The following is a 17,599-nucleotide window of genomic DNA, read 5'->3' as shown; positions in this document are numbered from 1 at the left end:
TGAGAAGGGGATGGGAGGGGCAGGTAGAGGGGTGGGCCCACATGGCCATACCAGGGACACAGGCCCAGCACGCTCCCTGAATGCACCCACCCACAGGGCCCAGACCAGGACAGACAAGAGCCAGAGAGCTGGAATCTCAGTCTTTATTGGCTGCAAGGCCACACAGGCTCAGGCCAGGGCTCAGATCTTGTTGAAAGCAGCAATGTCGACGCTCTGCACCTGCAGGGAGGGAGGCTGGTGGTCACACAGGGCCTTGTTTCCCAAAGTCCCACACGCCTGGCCAGGGGTTCACACGGGACACCCCTGCACCCCCGAGTGCGCCCCCTCACTCACGTGCTCCTCGAACTTGGTGATCTCCTCTTCCAGCTGGTCTGTCCCCACCTTGTCATCCTCCACCACACACTGGATCTGCAGTTTGCGGATGCCGTAGCCCACAGGCACCAGCTTGGAGCTCCCCCAGACCAACCCGTCCAGCTGGACGGAGCGCACACAGGCCTCCAGTTGGGCCATGTCCGTCTCGTCATCCCACTGAGGCGAGAGGGAAGGAGCACAGGCCGAGTTTACACTTGCCCTGCCTGTCGCTGACCCCTCAAGGGCCCTAGGCATGGGGAGGGTAGGGGAAGGTCAGATGTGAGCCACTCACAGGCTTCACATCCAGGAGGATGGAGGACTTGGCCACCAGGGCAGGCTTCTTGGCCTTCTTCTCTGCGTACTGCCGCAGCCTCTCCTCCCGCAGCCGGGTAGCCTCCTTGTCCTCCTCCTCGTCGCTACCAAACAGGTCAATGTCGTCATCCTCATCATCCTCCGTGGCAGTGGCTGCCTTCCTGCTGGGTGGCTCCACTTGGCGCATGGGAGACACGTGCTGCCGTGGTGGGGGGAGCGTGTGTGGAGGCTGAGACCCCCGAAGGCAGGACCCCAGGCCCCTGCCCCTCACTCTGCTGCCTGGGCCGGCCTGCAGAGGGCCCCCCTGCTCCTCAGCGCCAGGCCGGGGGTCCCTGGTGCGGGTGGGCCCTCACCTGGGTCTGTGGAGTGGTGGCCCGGTGGGCAGGCGAGCTCTTCTCCAGGGCGCTCAGCCGTGCCTCCAGCTTGGAGACAGCCTGCTGCAGATCCTGCACCACTGTGGGGGTACAGGGATGCTGGTTGGACCGTGAGGCCCAGGGAGGGACCCCCACCCCATCAGCCCAGGGCCTCACCCCCTCGCAGGCTCTGGTTCTCCACTTCCAGGCTGGCAATCCGGGTGACCAGCTCACTGTGGTCTCCACTGGGCCCGCTGGAGGCCCCGGGGCCTGAGCTCTGCAAGGCAGAAGGAGGCAGGGCTCAAAGCTTTGCCTGCCCCTTGGGGTCTCCCGTTCACAGCTGTGCTGAAGCAGAGCCCCGAGCTCAACCTAGGGGGAAGCCATGCGAGCTCCAGGCCAAGGTGGCACCACAGCCAAGTGGGAACTCAGCCCAGGAAGCCAGGGGCTCGGGCAGCCCCAACACAGAGGCAGCGAAGAGCTGCTGCTGCCTGTGGGGGTGGAGGGAGGAGGCCAAAGACTCACAGCTCCAGGGGCGGCCAGACCCAGGGCAGGGGAACCAGGCAGCACAGCCTTGAGCAGGGGACAGCGGGGGAGGGCCCGCTGTGGGTGGGAGGACAAGCAGGCGGTGCAGAAGCAGCAGCCCGGCCCTGCCTCCCCAGGCCACACGGCTGCCCGCCTTGCAAAGCTCCAGTGATACAGCGACCCAGCCCAGCTGCCGGCCTGCTGCGCTCCTCCCTGAAGGGGAGCCCCTGTCATCTATCCCAGGTGGCACTGCCCAGGGAGCTCACCCACAGGGCGCCTTGGCTCAAGCCAGAGCTAAACACCAGGAGCCAGCATGTGGTCACGTGCACCCTGCACCCCAATGGAACGGCTCCCAGGACAGGTGCCTGGCCGTTTTCAGATGGCTGCTGCCTGCCTCCAGCATCCAGTCACGAGAAACCTGGGGCATTGGGCCTGCCTGCCAAGCACCATTTGGAAGCCACGTGGCTCCTCCATGCCCTGCACACCCCCAGAGGCTGACAGACGCTGGCTCCCTGTTCCAGGGCCAGCGGGCAGTGTTGGGTTGACGCCATGTCCCATGGGCCATCACTCCCACCACACAGAGAACCACCAGCAGAGCTGGCCAGTGGAGCCTGGTGACGGGAAGGGGCCGCGACCAGCCCCCGGACGCCCCCTCCCCTCGTGTCAGCCCAAGAATCCACCCCAACCACCCCCACCTTCCTACTCTAGTCAGTGGCTGGCTGCCCCAGCCCCCATGGCTGACCACCCTCAGCACATCTCCGCCTCCGGCTCGCATCTCAGCTCGCTCAGCCATTCCCACGAGGAGGGTCCACAGGCCCCCTGGCTTGGGGACATGATCCAGAACCACTTGCTCCTCAGAAGCCCACCTCCCTCCAGGGCTCCACAATGACCAGGCCAGGTCCTCCCACCTGGAGGATCCGCGCCCACAAAGCGGATCACACAGGTCCTGGAGCCTCGAGGCAGCTGCAGCCTCAAACCTTTGCCCTGCTGTGCCTGCTGCCCGGCCCTGAGAACCTCCCAACACAGCCCTGGCGACAACACCGACGGGTCCCCAGGGTGCGCGTTCCGGGCCATAAGGACACCACCGCTCAGCGCAGACCAAGCAATCGGCCACCCTATGGCCTCCAGGCCCCAGGCCTAGCCTCCCACCCTGACCGAGGAGGAAGCCATGGGCTCAGTGAGGCGGCCATTCCACGACGGTGGGGCGTGGGCAGTGCCACCCGAGATTCTGCACCTGGAAGTCTGTGTCCCTGCCTGCAGCCTGGCTGGCACCAGCAGCCCCCAGGAACCTCTGGAGCCCTGGTGTGTGCTGGGCCTGTCTGCTCCAACCCAAGCCCAGTGCTGGGCCGGCACCCTTTCCGGGCGGCTGGAGGCCCCACCACAGGGTTTCAGGGTGGGGGACACTGTCAACAGTGGGGTCCTCACAGGGGTGATCAGTTGCAACGGGGTCATGAGAGGGGTCCCAACCCAGTGACTGGTGTCCTTGCCAACAGAGATTTGTTCACAGAAAGAAGATGGAAAGACACAAGAAGAAGACAGCCACGAACACTCTGAGGCCTCTCCTGAGAGCCTCAGAAGGAACCCACCCCATCCACACCTTCCGCTCCGACTGACCCTCCAGGTCGTCAAAACAAGTTTGTGTTGTTTCGGTCACCTGGTGCGTGATGCTTTGTCATTACAGAGCCAGCTCGAAGTCCCCTGACCCTGTGAAAAGTGACCCCAGGGCAGAGGGTCTGAGGAGCTGGACGGGCAGGCTACCCTGGATTTTCCCAGTTGGCCCGATGTCGTCACAAAGGGCCCCATCAGGGAAAGGCATGAGAGATGGAAAGAAACGAGATGGAAACGGGTGTCAGAGTCCCGACACCGCTGGCTGGAAACCACAGGCCAAGGCATGTGGGCAGCTTCTCAAAGCTAGAAAAGGCAGGAAGGTGGGTTCTCTCCTGGAGTCTCCAGGAGCAGCACAGCTCTGTGGACAGTGAGGCGGAGGCCGGACACTACCCTGCGGCCCTGAGCGGGCGAGCAGCAGGACTGCCATCCCCGAGGGCCGTGCCCCAGCCAGGCTAGGGACAGAGCTGGATGGGGCTGTGCCCCGCTCCTGACCTCAGGTGGGCCGGGAGGCCACGCTGGACTGCAGGCCCCTCTCTGGGCCTCTAATCAAGATGCTTCACACCCTGTGAAAGCTTCACGCTGGGAAAGACTGAAGGCGGGAGAAGGGGACGACAGAAGATGAGATGGTTGGATGGCATCACTGACTCAATGGACATGAGCTCGAGCAAGCTCCGGGAGATGGTGAAGGACAGGGAGGCCTGGCGTGCTGCAGTCCACAGGGTCGCAAAGAGACGGACACCACTGAGTGCCTGAACGACCATGACGACACCGTGACCCACCCCTCCGGGGACAGCCACAGCTGACAGGAAGGAGGAAGCAGGGCAGGAGCCAGGACGCAGGCAGCCGCAGGCCTGGGGCGGCAGGAGCAGCCACCGCAAGGCAGGCAGCGCCGGGTGACCGCCAGCTCCGTGAGGCCGTGGGCGGTGCGGTGGGCAGCCCTGCACGCCTCACCCCAAGGTGCCCTGAAGGCCATGCTGGGGGAAATGCCAGACAGGCTGCCTGGTGTGAGGGCAGTACTCACTCCAGCCAGAGACTTCTGGATGTTTTCTCTGGCTCGCGCGATGTCACGGAGGATCACACTGGCGCCATTCTCCTGCAGACAGTGCAGAGAGAACCTGTCTGTCGTTTTTCAATTAAAATTTTTTCTACAAATAAGCAAACCTCAGCTACCCCAAAGCCCAAGTGCAGCAGCCCCTACCTGGCGTGAGGAGCCAGCTACGGGCCCATTCATCTGCTCATAGAACTTCCTTTCTGCATCATCGTATTTGAACTTGTCAAACCAGATCTTCTCATGCATGAGGAAGTTTGTGGCCATTTTTCTGTTGAAGAGAAGAGAGACTAAGACCCACCGGGAGGAGAGGCTGCCCGTGCCAAGGCCCTAGGACCTGCCCGCACGCGTGCCCTTCCAACGGCCTGGACCCCAAGGGAGCAGGGCAAGCTGTCCAGTCCTGGGTGGCAAGGGCTCCAGGTCCCAGAACAGGACACCAGAGGTTCTCAGTGTGGGCCACAACGAGCCTGGGACCCCTCTAACCCCAAGCCTGCTGTATGGACTCCTTTCAGGGCTAAGGCCAGTGGTCTCCAGGCCAGTCCCTAAGACCAGCGACTCTCAAAGCATGGCCAGGGACCTCTGGGGGTCACCAAGGTCCTCCCCTTGCCCACCACGTATCTGTTCAAGGCTGGATTGGTCAGACAATACACACCCACACACTGAATGCACAGCAGGTTTAGGAATCCAGCTGTCTCTTATTAAGCCACACACAAGATTTGCAAAAATACAAAATAAGGCCAACCTACTTCACTGAATATTTGTTACAAAAAAACTGTTTCTCACATGAGTGTCAGCGATGTGTAACGAGATTCTTATCTGTCCACTAGTAAGTAACACATTTAACTACTACAGTGGGACAACCAAGAGAGAGAACAAACTCTAACACCCCGAGACCAGTAAGCGTGAGTCCGGCTGCTCCAGGTGGGCCTGTGAGCCGGATCCAGCGCGTTCAAGGCTGCAGCCGGCAGCTTCTCCACCACTCGGCAAGGCAGGGGAACCGCAAGACCTGGGCCACGGCCCAGACTCCATAAGCAAAGTCCGCTGCTCAGGGCTGCCCGTCCCTCAGCCAGTGCAACAGAACAGGACCCGATCCTGCCAACACTCTTTGCTGCAGATCCCTGGCCACCACCAGACCTCGGTGACGAGAGGGGTGGGACCCTGAGACCCCCCAACCCTCCCCGAGAGGCACCGTGAAGACTGTTTTAGACCCACACCTTGCCTCCAGCCTTCTGGGGAACATCTGACCACAACAGACCCCACACCAAGGCCAAGACCCTATCAAACCAGCATGTCCACGCCCTCTAAGGGGCAGAAGGGCTCCTGCCAGAGTCTGGGGTCCAAGGAGCTCTCTCCACATACCCGTTGGCCCTCTGCACCCCAGGCCCTCTCCCTACTGTTGCGCCTCCAGGCTGCCTGGGGTCCACCTGTCTCTGCCCACGTGCCTAAGCCCCACAGGCTAGCAGACCCCTTCCTCGGCCGGGCCCTGGCCCCCAGAGATCAGCTGGCACTGCACAAAATCATTCTGGGGCCAGACTCCTGGATCCACAGGCAGGAGGCAAGTCGGCCTTGTCCAGTGGGTGTCTTTCAGACTCAGGCGGAGCACCAGAGACGCCCACCTCATCTCAGGTGGCTTCAGATGAGGGAGGCGGGGAGACGGCAGAAGGGGTGGGGGGCTGAGCCCAGTGGGGCTCAGAGACGAGGACCCACCATTGCACGCCCCCGCCCCCACCTGTGACTGTCAGGGAGGACTCTGCAAGCTGCCCGGCCAGAGGGGAAACACCACACAGGCCACATTTGGGCCCACCCCAACGCCGTGGGGGTGACCAGGATGTAGTGGCCCCGAGGCGGAGCCCAGAGGCGGCAATGCCCAGGGCAGAGCCCTATCCCTGGAGAGCCGCTTGGGTAGCCCGCTTGGCTGGGCCGGCAGTCTTGGGATGAGCCCTGCCAGGGTGGGAGCAGGGAGGGGTTGCATGCTGGCCTGGGAAGCCCAGGCGCCCAGCCGGCACGCTTCTCCTACTTGGGTCTCAGGCTGGACATGGATGGGCCCGGCCGGGCACCGGGTCGGTGAGCCAGGGACGCAGCTTCGAGACGCCAGGCCATGCGCAGGGCCTCGGCCGCGTGGTGGCGGCACTCCGCGCTGTCGTAGGTGGGCTTGCTGAGCCAGGGGGCCTCGGCGTCCTTGTGTAGGAAGTACCAGTAGGGCAGGGCACAGGGGGCCTCCCCGTCGGCCCGCCGCGGCCCGAGCCGCTTGCTTCCCGCAGCGTTACGGCCCCTCCGGTCTCTGCGGCCCCGCCGAGCACCCTCCGCCTGGCTGGCTCGCTCCTGCAGGCGCACCTTCCCGGGGGGATGGCCATCAAACAGGGCCTCGTAGAAGCCCCTCTCAGCTGCATCGTAGCGGGGTTTCTCCAGCCACACCTCCCGCACCAGCGCCTGCAGGCTGCCCAGTGGCGGCTGGCCATTGGCTGGTGGAACAGGCTGGCGGACAAGGTGCAGATCGAGGGCGGCCGCCCGCTGGCCCGTGTCAGGAGCCCCCGGTGCACCACTCCCCTCTGTGGCTAGCAGCAGGGCCTGAGACCACTCCACAAATGCCCGCTCAGCCTGGTCGAAGGACGACTTGTTGACCCAGATGCCCCAGGTCACGTGGTGGCAGGCCACCTGGCTCCCGTGGGTGCAGGGGGCCCCAGGTGCCAGGGCGGGATGCTGAGCTGCCTGGGCGGCCGCGTCAGCTAGCCTCTGGCGGTACAAGTTCTCCGCCTGGTCGAAAAGCGGCTTGTCCAGCCAGACATGGTCGGCCGAGAGGCCCACGAGGGCCAGGTCCGCCTGGCCGAGCCAGCCCTTTGGGGAGCGCTTCCTCTTTTTCTGCAGCGGCTTCTTCCCGTCGAGGTTGTGCCCGGGCTCGTTCCTGCCGCCGCTGTCTGCCTCGTCCTCCTGACCTGGCCCGTTCACGGCCAGCGTCTCGGCCAGGAGCTGCTGGGCGGCGGCTCTCGTGGCCTCGTGCTCATAGAACCTCCGCTCGGCTTCCCCATACTTCTGCTTGTCCTCCCAAACGGTCTCCAGGGCGCAGGAGGACTTCAAGCTCCTCATCTTGCGTGCAGCATTAAAAAGCAAGCACAAGAGGGCAGTTGCAACACGGCCCCTCCCGATCAGCCCTCCCTGCTCAGCCTCCCAAATGGGGTACCCTGGGGCAGCATGCACAAGGAGCTCGGAAGGCATTCAACACGCATGTGCAGGGCCATGGCCTGGTGGGGGGGTGGGGTGGGCACGCGTGCGTGTGTATTGTCCTAAATGCAAAACTTGTCTCATCCAACAAGTACCCAGGCTCTCTCCAAGAGGTCCAGAGAACACTTTCCAAACCTCTTTGGTAATGAAAACCTTTCCTGTGAACCCCAAAAATGGCCACCAGGTAAAACACAGGACACGCTCAGCTAATCTGACTTTGACGTCGACAGCAAATAATCTTGAGAATAAGTCTGTCCCGTGTAACTGTTGAGACTCCCACTGAAAAGTGAGTTGCTGTTCATCTGAAATTTTAACTGGACGTCCTGTGCTTTCACTAGGCCTGGCCAAACCCCCTAAGGTCCCAGGGCTTCTGTTCTACGGAAATGACTTGGTGGTCTCAGAAGTTGGCCCCGCATGGAAACCCCGCCTGAGCTGAGTCCCCCACCCGCATGGCCACACTGCCATCCTGAGCAGGCCCTGTTCCAAAGGGGAACTGGAAGATCGGGGACAAAGGGCAGCCAGGAGCAGAGGGTGAGAGCTCACCCCCGTGGAGGCCAAATCCGGGGACACAGCAGGGAATCACTATCTAAAAGGGAAGGTACCCAGTGGCCAGGCAGAACCTGGTCACCCCGTCTCCAGAGCAATGGGCAATCAGCCCCACCATGGGTGCACTTCGAGGGGCCACCCGGGAACCTGAGTCCTGTCCCTGCGCTTCAGCACCTTTTGGTTAAGGGGCTCTGTCACCAGAGCACTGGGAGGCGGACTTGGGGCTCCGCACCTCCCACCATGGCCTCTGCACAAGCTGCTGCTGCAGCCCGATCCTGCTGCTGGCGTGGGGTCCCCTGTTCTGCTCTGGGGCATCAGGTTCCACAAAGACTGGACCCCGCCCAGGCAGCCCAGAATGCTAAAGCACCCCCCACCACCAGAAGCAGCCCCGCCCAGGAAGCCGGCCTGCTCTTGGGATGCACCAGGGGCCCCAAGCCCACACCAGACTGGCCAGTTCTCGAGTGGGGCTGGACTGGCCAAGGTCTCCATGCCCCTCAGATCCTACTCTGAACCCTGTGCTGGAAGCAGAGGCACCGGGCCAACTGGGCCAGGGGCTGGGCAGCTGTCCCCCAGAATGTCCCATGTCCCCTGCCGCCACCGTGTGGTCTGTGGAGCCCTCACCCAGGATGAGGCCCCAGGGGGAGGGAGACTGTCACATCGCCCTGATGGCACACCCTCCCTGCCACTCCCTGCAGCGTCTATAGCCCTTTCCTAACACCACCCCCCGCAACCAAAACCCGATTCCAATTACCCTGCAATGCACAGGTTAAGTCCCGACCTGCCCAGAACTTCAGGGAGACCCCTGTACTCTGAGGGGTGGGGGCCCCAGGCTTAGAGGGGTCCCTGGCTGCCCCCTCGAGCCTCCCCCAGGGCGGCAGCGGCACTTACCGAGGCCAGGATGACGGCAGAGGCAGTGCTGGGGGGCAGAGCCGGGTGCCCAGGGGGCAGGGGCATTGTGACATCACCCACTGTCCCCAGGAGCTGCAGGCCTACCAGGCTGGGCCTGTCTGCCCTCCCCTACAGACCCTCACACAGAAGCCTTGCCCACCAGGCTGAAGCCCTGCCTGAACCTAGTGGCCTAGACACATAGCTCCTCACATCAGGCCAGGCTCCACCTGGAGCCCTCTGAGCCACTGCTCTGGGCAAGGGAGCCATTTTTGAACATGTCCGAGAGCCAGGCTGGCCAGGTTGGTGGTGGCGCCCTGCCCTCTCACAGGTGGAGGAACGCAGGCTGATCCCTCCTCAGGTACCCCCTACTGCCCGGGCTGGGGCTGGCTCGGCCTGGGACAGAGCAGAGGCTACCCCCAGGCCCAGCCTCCACTCCAGATGAGGTCAGGGGCCCCGGAGGTGTCAGGATGCAGCAGGCATGGGGGCTGGGCTGCGGTGCCCAGGCGCCTGGGGCAGGAGGGTACTTACTTTCCCTTTGGTCTCCTAGGACAGCATGAAGAGAAAGCAGCAAGGTTAGAGGTGGTCTGACAGGGTGGCCCGAGCAGGCTGGGGGCCTTTGCTGAAGCTGCTTGGTGAGGCGGCGTGGAGGCAAGTTTGGAGGAGAAAGACAGCCAGAGCTCACCCCCAAATCCCTGTTCAGTTCAGTTCAGTCGCTCAGTCGTGTCCTACTCTTTGCGACCTCATGGACCGCAGCGCGCCAGGCCTTCCTGTCCATCACCAACTCCCGGAGTTTACCCAAACTCATGTCTGTTGAGTCGGTGATGCCATCCAGCCATCTCATCCTCTGTCGTCCCCTTCTCTTCCCGCCTCCAACCCGCCCAAATCCCAGGGGGTGGCCAAGTCCGTGCTTGGGGGCAGCGCTGCTCCATTGTCACTCAAAATGGGCCGGTCCTGGGGTTCCTGGGCCTGGAGCCCCCACAGCACCAAGGCCCCAGCTGGGCTCTGCCCTGAGCCCACCTGGGTGTGAGCCAGCACCTCCAGTACCCCACTGTCCATGGGGAGCGGGGTGGGGATCCCCCACTCCACAGGGTCCAGGCCTCTGGACCAAGTGCAAGGTGACAAGGACCCCACCGAAGGGCCCTACATGGGCACTCAGGCCCAGTGCCCATGCCGGACAGGGCCTCTCCCTCGGGGCCACTGTTGGGGCAGGGGCAAAAGCCCAGGTGGGCAGGGTGCCACTGTCCCCGCAGGCCTCTCGGGGACAAAAGGATGGATGGGGCGCCCGGCCCTGAGCCGGCAAGGGGCAGCAGCCCAGGAGCCAAGGACCCGGCCAGCCCTGCCCCCAGGCCCCTGCCACCCCCCCCAGGTCATGCCATGCTGTGGCCAGCACTAGAGTGCCAACATGAGGTCAGCAGCACATGGGGTACACCAGGAACCTCAGGGGGCGTGCCACAAGGCTCTGGGAGGAGGAGGACCACACGGGCCAGCCACCCTGGCAAGGCCGACCACACGGTGCGGGCCAGCTGGTCAAGCCAGTGTCTGGACAGGGACGCTGGAGGGCGGGGCGCCAGGGTATCTCATGACAGTTGGACCGCTGACTCGCCTGCAGGGCCAAGGGCAGGCTGCTGGCCACTGAGGCCGGTCGAGACCTCTTGCACGAGAGGGGCTGCGAGGGCTGCCAGGCCCCGGGGTCAAGGCAGTGAAGCAGCTCACCCCTGCCCCGCAGCCCAGGCCCGGGGAGTGAGTGAGTACCCCGGCTCTGCCTAGCGGACCATCTCCAAAGCAGGGCCAGGCTGGGGCTCCGCCCAGTGGGAGGGCGTTCCTGCAGTGCCAGAGGGACCCCGTAGCGGCCCCGCCCAGAACACTCTGGCCGCAGGGTCCTGAAGGTGAGGACACCACGGTGGGGGGCCCACAAGCCCCTGGATGAAAGGAGGTTTCCAGGTAACCCAGGGCTCACACGGCCCCATCGCAGCCACACACAGAGGAGCTCCCAGGTCATCCACCTGGGGGTCAAAGCGCTCCGCCCACCTTCCACAGGAAGTGGGAATCGGGGTGAGGTGTGTGCAAACAGGGCCCTTGGCTGGTATGTCCTGACGGAGAGCTGCCGGACAGAGCACGCCGTGTGTACAGGGTCCAGGAGGGAGGGTGAGGGCAGCTATGCCCCGGGGCAACTGCACGGCCATGATGCCCCCTGCCCTTCCCTAGGGGTGACTGCCACAGCCCCAAGTCCCTCCTCAGATGCTTTCCCACCTGACTCCTGGACAGTCCAGGGGGGGATGCCTGCACCCCAAGACTCAGGCCCCACACTATGGCTGTCCACGGCACCCCTCCCTGGCCAGCGCCCTGTCTACACTGCAATGCCACAGCCCTGGTGCTATTTCTGCCCTGTCTCTGGTGCCCCGTCAATCCACCCTGGCCGCCGGGTCCTGCGCCCCTCCCCCGGGGCGGCTCCAGCAGCATGCACCAGGCACCCGTGACCCCTCACACAGCTGGGGAGCTGGAGGTGGAAGACACATCCCGGGTTAGTGGGTGAGGGCCTGGGACTCCACGTCTCACTTTGACACCAGTCCTTCACACAAATGTCACACTGCTGTCCACCTTGAAATCACACGTCATCTTAAAACATGGGCACAGGGCCAGAGCTCACTTCTTGCCTGCAGCCCTGGAAACCTGACACCAGGGCACACTGGAGATAAGCTGTGCTGAGCCCTGCGGCCTCACCCAGCTCCCCAGGACAGAGACCAGGGTCAAGCCCTGCAAGGGGCTCTGCCAGGGGATAGCACGAACCCACCCAGGCTCCAGTGAAGCCCACAGCGGCCGCGCTCCAAGGTGAGGAGCTGGAGGGGACCCCCGGCGCTGGCCCAGGACTGACCTTCCTGAGGCGCTGGCCCAGGGCACCTGCTCCTTGGAGTCTGTGTGTCACCCCTTCTCAGCAGACACCTGCGTCTGGAGCTGGGGAGAGTGGTCTCAGGAAGGACGCAGTCACCGCAAGCTCAGCCCACTTACTGGCTGAGGCCTCTCAGAGGAGCTGGGAGTGTCAGAACTGCTGCTGAAACAAGACCCGGGGCCTCCCGGGCCCCAGGCCCGGCCCACTCCTTCACTCTCCAGGGTCAACTTGCTCTCCTGACGGACTAGGACCACCCACACAAACGGCTTTCTTGCTCTTGGAGGCACTTTGCTCTGCAAACCTGAGGACGCCTCCAACGGGTCCCCATCCTACTTGGCTCCAATACAAACCTCTCCCTTCTTCGTTCCAGCGACACTGCCCACTGCCTGGACCACCTTATCCAAACCTAGCCCCTTCACCACGCTCAGGGAACGCGCTGTTTCAGTCACCCAGCAATCACGTCCTTACGCTTCCCCGCGTCCGTGTACTGTCCAGGCTCTGAGACAGCTTGACGGAGCTTGGGCCCGCGCCTGGCCCCCAGGCCCAGAGCCAGCGTGCACCAGTCAGCTGCTCAACAAACGCGGACAAACGGGAAGCTACAGGCCCGGGCCACAGCTGGGCAAACATCCATGTCACCCACCGAGGCGGGGGGCAGAGCGGCCCCGGCATCCCCGCCGCCGCCCTCCCGCCGGGGCAGCCGCAGAGGTCCGGCGGGCACGTGGCCCGCGCGCCCCGCCCCTCCGCGCGGCCTCCAGCCCGCAGCAGGCCCCGCGCCGCGCACTCCGCGGCACTGCGGCCTGGTCCCCGCCAGCGCAGCGCGGGCCGCCCCTCCCCTGGGCCCGGGGGCCATGCGGCACGAGCCGCGGTACTCACACGCCAGCCAAGGACGCGGCGACCAACGAGGAAGGATCAGCGGCGTGGGACGGCAGAGGAAAGGGAGGGCCACGCGGTCCGCGCACGGGAAGTGAAGAGGCGGGCTCTACCACGCGCCAGGGCGCAGGGGACGCAGCCCGCGGGCACACCCTGCCGCGCGGCCCAGGCCCTCCGCGCGACGCTCCCCGTGGGAGCGAGGGCAGAAGCGAGTGGGAGATCCCCGCGGAGCTCTCCCTTTCCGGGAGGAGCTGGAGCAAACCACTGGGCACGGCGCCGGCCCCGGCCCCCTCCCCCCGCCCCCCTCCGCCGCAGCTCGGGTGGACTCGGCGGGCGGGGGCCAGTGACGCGCGGCGCGGGGCGGGGACGGGGGCCCAGCGCGCTTGCGCGCGCCCCGCGGGCGAGACAAAGGGGAGGGCCCGGCCGGCCCCGCCCCCGGCGCCCGCCCAGCGCGGCCGGGCCGGCGGGCGTATGGCTCCGGCTCCCGCGCCCCCGCTGTCGTCGCGGTCGCCGCAGCAGCCATGTACTCTGCGGGACCCCCGGCCGTCCCGGCCCCGCGCCGCTGTCGCCGACCCCCGCCCGGACGCCCCATGCAACCGCCGCGGCCTCCCGCTCCCGCCCCGGTCCCCGCCGCGCGGCCGCCGCCCCCCGCGCCCGGGCCGCGGCCCCGCGTCGCCGTGAAGATGGCCTTCCGCAAGGCCTACTCCATCAAGGATAAGCTGCAGGCCATCGAGCGCGTCAAGGGCGGCGAGAGGCAGGCCAGCGTCTGCCGCGACTTCGGCGTGCCGGGCGGCACGCTGCGCGGCTGGCTCAAGGACGAGCCCAAGCTGCGCTGGTTCCTGGAGCAGCTGGGCGGCGAGGTGGGCACGCAGCGCAAGAAGATGCGGCTGGCCAACGAGGAGGAGATCGACCGCGCCGTCTACTCGTGGTTCCTGGCGCTGCGCCAGCACGGCGTGCCGCTGTCTGGGCCACTCATCCAGGCGCAGGCCGAGGCCTTCGCGCGCCAGATCTACGGGCCCGAATGCACCTTCAAGGCCAGCCACGGCTGGTTCTGGCGCTGGCAGAAGCGCCACGGCATCTCTAGCCAGCGCATCTACGGCGAGGCCGAGCCCGTGGCCGCCGGCCCCGCGCCTGGCCCGCCCGTCAAGCAGGAGCCCGCGCAGCCCACCCGCGCCGGGCCCCTGCCCGACCGCGCCGCGAGTACCCCGGCCCCCGCCGAGGGCGGCTACGGCGACGAGCAGATCTACAACGCCAACGTCACGGGCCTCTACTGGAAGCTGCTCCCAGAGCAGGCTGCACCTGTGGGTGCGGGGGGCTGCGGCCGCCGCTGGCGGGGCGACAGGGTGACGGTCCTGCTGGCCGCTAACCTCACCGGCAGCCACAAGCTGAAGCCGCTGGTCATCGGGCAGCTGCCAGACCCACCAAGCCTGCGCCACCACAACCAGGACAAGTTCCCTGCCTCCTACCGCTACAGCCCCGACGCCTGGCTCAGCCGGCCGCTGCTGCGCGGCTGGTTCTTCGAGGAGTTCGTCCCCGGTGTCAGGCGCTACCTGCGCCGCAGCTGCCTGCAGCAGAAGGCCGTGCTGCTGGTGGCCCACCCGCCCTGCCCCAGCTCTGAGGCCAGGATGCCTGCCCTGGAGGAGAGCGAGGAGACCCGCAGGAGGTGCCGGCCCGAGCCCACCGGTCCCCCGGAGGAGCTGCAGACCCCCGACGGGGCTGTGCGGGTGCTGTTCCTGTGCAGGGGCAGCGGCCGGGCGCACATACCCGCCCCCCTGGAGCAGGGGGTGGTGGCCGCATTTAAGCAGCTGTACAAGCGGGAGCTGCTGCGGCTAGCCGTGTCGTGCGCCGGGGGGTCCCCGCTGGACTTCATGCGCAGCTTCATGCTCAAGGACATGCTGTACCTGGCGGGCCTCTCCTGGGACCTGGTGCAGGCGGGCAGCATTGAGCGCTGCTGGCTGCTGGGCTTGCGGGCTGCCTTCGAGCCCCGGCCGGTGGAGGAGCGCGCCGGGCAGCCTGCTGGCCAGGCCGAGGAGGCCGCGGAGCACAGCAGGGTGCTCAGCGACCTCACGCACTTGGCAGCCTTGGCCTACAAGCGCCTGGCTCCTGAGGAGGTGGCCGAGTGGCTGCACCTGGACGATGATGGGGGCCTGCCGGACGGTGGCAGAGAGGACTGGGGCCCCAGCCGGCCTCCCGTGCTGGTCCCTGGGGGCCCCCTGCTCCCTGCCAGCCTACCCTCAGCGGTGGCAGGAGGAGCAGAGGAGGAGGAGGAAGAGGCCATCCCCACTGCTGGGGAGGCCGTTCGGGGTCTGGAGACAGCGCTGCGGTGGCTGGAGACCCAGGACCCCCGGGAGGTGGGGCCGCTGAAGCTGGTGCAGCTGCGCTCGCTCATCAGCACAGCCCGGAGGCTGGGGGGCATCGGGCCCTCACCCATGGTTCCCGATGACGGGCTGTGAGCAAGCCCGCCCCTGCAGCCCCCAGTGGCCTTCCTCCTGAGGCACTTGGAGTAGGGGACAGACAGAGACCCCATCTTGCCTTGCCTCCCCTAGGGTGGCCCACCTCCAAGGCTCAGAGGTTGACAGGGATCCCGGCCTGGCCCAAGGGAGCCCTGTTGGTGAAGGGCCGGCCCCTCATGGCACCCTGTTTGGTGCGGGGGTAGCTGGAGGAGAGGCCGCAGCCACCCCTCCTCCTCAGCTAGGCTCCCTCCCACGCAGACCTGGCACACGCCACAGCGCTTAGCAGAGCGTGTTCTCTCTCTGGCCCCCATGGGGCTTCCCCCAGCCACGTTCCTGTCCCCCCAGACCCGTAGCCCAGCACTTGCCCTGGACAAGGGCCCGGCGTCCGGTCCCCATGGACCACAGCCGTGTGGTCGTCCCAGCGGGAAGCACACCACTCATCTTTGGTTTGGCGCATTAACTCTGTTTTTTCCAGGTACTCTTCAGGCACCCAGGGCAGATGCTCGGGGGGGCTGGGAAAGAAGGATGGGGCTTTGAGGTTCTGGGTGCAGCCAGGGTTGTAGGTTTCTGTCCACGTGTTTTTTATCTTCCTTAAGGAAATGCTATTCTAAACAGCTCTCTTATTCCGTGGGGTTGACAAGCACTAGACCTGGGCCCCTGCCCCACACCCCACCAGCCTCAGGACGCGGAGCCATGCCGTCTTCTCGGAGCAGCCCTGCATTACCGCCAGCCACTCCAAGACAACCCTCAGTGCCTTAGCTCCCCTCCGAGGCTGCCCCGCTTCTGGCACTGCCAGGGGTGTAGCCGAGGAGCCGCTTCCCACAGGCCGTGAATTAGGCTTCTGGGTGGCACAGCTTGAAAGGAGGTGGCGAGGGCTCCGTGTGACCCTCCAGCTCCCACACTGTTCTGCTGCTCCACTCAGCTCTAGATTCAGGACCCTGTTGGGGACCTGAGACTGAGACACCCAGGTCTCCCAGGGGCTGCCCGGCAGAGATGCCCAGAGCCCCAGGGAGGGCTGGATTTGAGGCGCTGCTGCCTGCCTCGGTGCTCTGCACTTCTCTTCACCTGCCCCCGCCTCCTGGTGGTCCTGGGCTGTGGAAGCTATACCCAGGTGATGTGTTTGTGGGAGGGAAGGGCCGTGCATGGTGGCAGGGCCACGGGGGTGCCCCCAGAGCGAGGACGTCAGCTCTTCCTTGGAACCACCTCTAGTCAAAACACCCACACATGTACGTGTATGCGTCAGACGTGAAAGCTGATGGATGGTGTGGAGGATTCCAGGCGAGAAGGGAGGCGTGGACACCAGCCCTGGCCAAAGCCTCCACCTCACCTGCTGCCTTGCTCCACTAGCAGCTGCGGCAGGCCTGCACCTGGCCCGCGCCTCTGGCCTCAGGATGTCTTGCGTGTCACACCACCAGGGGCCCAGGCGAGCGTGCCATTTCACCATGGCCCGGCTGCGGGACCTCTGTCCTGCAGGGCCCTGCAAGGGGCGGACCTGGAGCCCGGGTGGGTGCTGGGCCAGGTGGTCTCTGGTGGTGTCCTCGGTGCCACCCCTCTCGCCAGGTTCCCAGTCTCACCTCTGATCCTCTGTCCCCAGGGTCTGGGCAGGGGGGCTGCGGTTGATGTTGAGAACTGGGTGTCGGGACAGAGCCTCCTGCCTCATCCCCTCTGGGGCACTGAGGCTGCACCCCAGAAGGCAGTTCTGGCCAGTGCCCGGCCCCAGATGGCAGCGCGAGAACGAGGCACAGCGCAGGCTGGTCTGGGCCTTGAAGAGCCAGGGCCCTGTTGAGGGTGGGGCTGGGGACACCTCACGCGAGGGTCTCTGAAGTCCTCCTCCCTAGAGTGCAGGCCCAGCTCCCAGGGCTCAGCTCTGTGAACTGTGGGGAGAACGGCCAAAGTGCCTTGCTGTGGTTACTGCTGGGCCCATGGCATCTCAGCTGCCAGGCTCTCCGCTCCTGTTCACCATTATCTGCTGAAACCTTAAGGCTGCGAGGGTCACAACTTTCAAGCCAGCAGCCTCAGGGCTGGCCTGGCAGGCTCAGCGGTGGGCAGGAAGTGCTGCCCGTGGCTTCTGCTGATACCAGCCCACCAGGGGGGTCAGGAGAGCGAACTCACCCATGTGAGGCCAGACTTGCCTGAGGGGCCACACACCGGGTAACAAGCCCCCAGGTGACAGCCGTACCATGGATGGAGCCCTGGAGCCTGCAGTGAGGAAGGGGCCTTGCCAGTGCGGGGTTGGCCCCGAGCCTGTGGGCCCGAGAGCAGGTCAGGATCTTGGGGGCAGGAGGGCTGGAGTGGGCTATGGGGTGCTTGCTCTGTCAAGGGGTCTTTTCACAGCCAGCCTCACTTTATAATAAAGGCCGAATATGCCCGCTTCACACAAGCTCTGTCCCAGTCTTACTTTTGTAACTGCATCCAGCACGTGGCTCCAGAAGCCCATCTGAGAAGCGGGGAGGAACAGCAGTGGCCCCACAGGTGCCTCATGCAGACTGGCCACCTCAGGGCAGGGCTCCATCCAGCCTGGGCCCAGGGACTTTGTTGGCAG

The 17,599-nt window shown here is 65.4% G+C and overlaps 2 protein-coding genes across 3 annotated transcripts; one reads left to right on the top strand and one right to left on the bottom strand.

Annotated features, from left to right (window-relative positions):
• Positions 1–129: 129 nt before the first annotated feature.
• On the bottom strand, positions 130–12,831 carry EEF1D (eukaryotic translation elongation factor 1 delta). 2 transcript variants are annotated; one of them, XM_019973583.2, is made up of 8 exons: positions 12,608–12,831; positions 4,345–4,465; positions 4,168–4,239; positions 1,194–1,293; positions 1,017–1,117; positions 644–862; positions 334–528; positions 130–219 (listed from the first exon to the last, which is right to left on the bottom strand). In XM_019973583.2, exons 2-8 carry the CDS (start codon positions 4,459–4,461, stop codon positions 181–183), a joined length of 843 nt encoding a protein of 280 aa, XP_019829142.1. In that variant the 5' UTR covers positions 4,462–4,465; positions 12,608–12,831; the 3' UTR covers positions 130–180. The 2 variants fall into 2 exon arrangements, with proteins under 2 accessions (XP_019829142.1, XP_019829141.2); XM_019973582.2 differs by lacking the exon at positions 12,608–12,831 and adding an exon at positions 6,212–7,278.
• Positions 12,832–13,031: 200 nt separating this feature from the next.
• TIGD5 (tigger transposable element derived 5) lies at positions 13,032–17,437 on the top strand. Its single transcript, XM_019973585.2, has one exon. The coding sequence runs from the start codon at positions 13,126–13,128 to the stop codon at positions 15,055–15,057; it is 1,932 nt and encodes a 643-aa protein (XP_019829144.2). The 5' UTR covers positions 13,032–13,125; the 3' UTR covers positions 15,058–17,437.
• Positions 17,438–17,599: the final 162 nt, after the last annotated feature.

Source organism: Bos indicus, chromosome 14, assembly GCF_029378745.1.
Source record: "Bos indicus isolate NIAB-ARS_2022 breed Sahiwal x Tharparkar chromosome 14, NIAB-ARS_B.indTharparkar_mat_pri_1.0, whole genome shotgun sequence".
Lineage (NCBI taxonomy): Eukaryota > Metazoa > Chordata > Mammalia > Artiodactyla > Bovidae > Bos > Bos indicus.
This window is presented reverse-complemented; position numbering and strand designations above follow the sequence as displayed.

What these genes read in the sequence shown, in the direction of transcription:
- EEF1D (XM_019973582.2), bottom strand. Translation starts at nt 7,278, where the DNA reads ATGAGGAGCTTGAAGTCCTCCTGCGCCCTGGAGACCGTTTGGGAGGAC. An exon ending in TAGCTGGCTCCTCACGCCAG is followed by an intron (nt 4,240 to 4,344) that starts GTAGGGGCTGCT and finishes CACTGTCTGCAG; the next exon opens with GAGAATGGCGCCAGTGTGAT. An exon ending in CCACCACTCCACAGACCCAG is followed by an intron (nt 863 to 1,016) that starts GTGAGGGCCCAC and finishes CCACCACGGCAG; the next exon opens with CACGTGTCTCCCATGCGCCA.
- TIGD5 (XM_019973585.2), top strand. Translation starts at nt 13,126, where the DNA reads ATGTACTCTGCGGGACCCCCGGCCGTCCCGGCCCCGCGCCGCTGTCGC.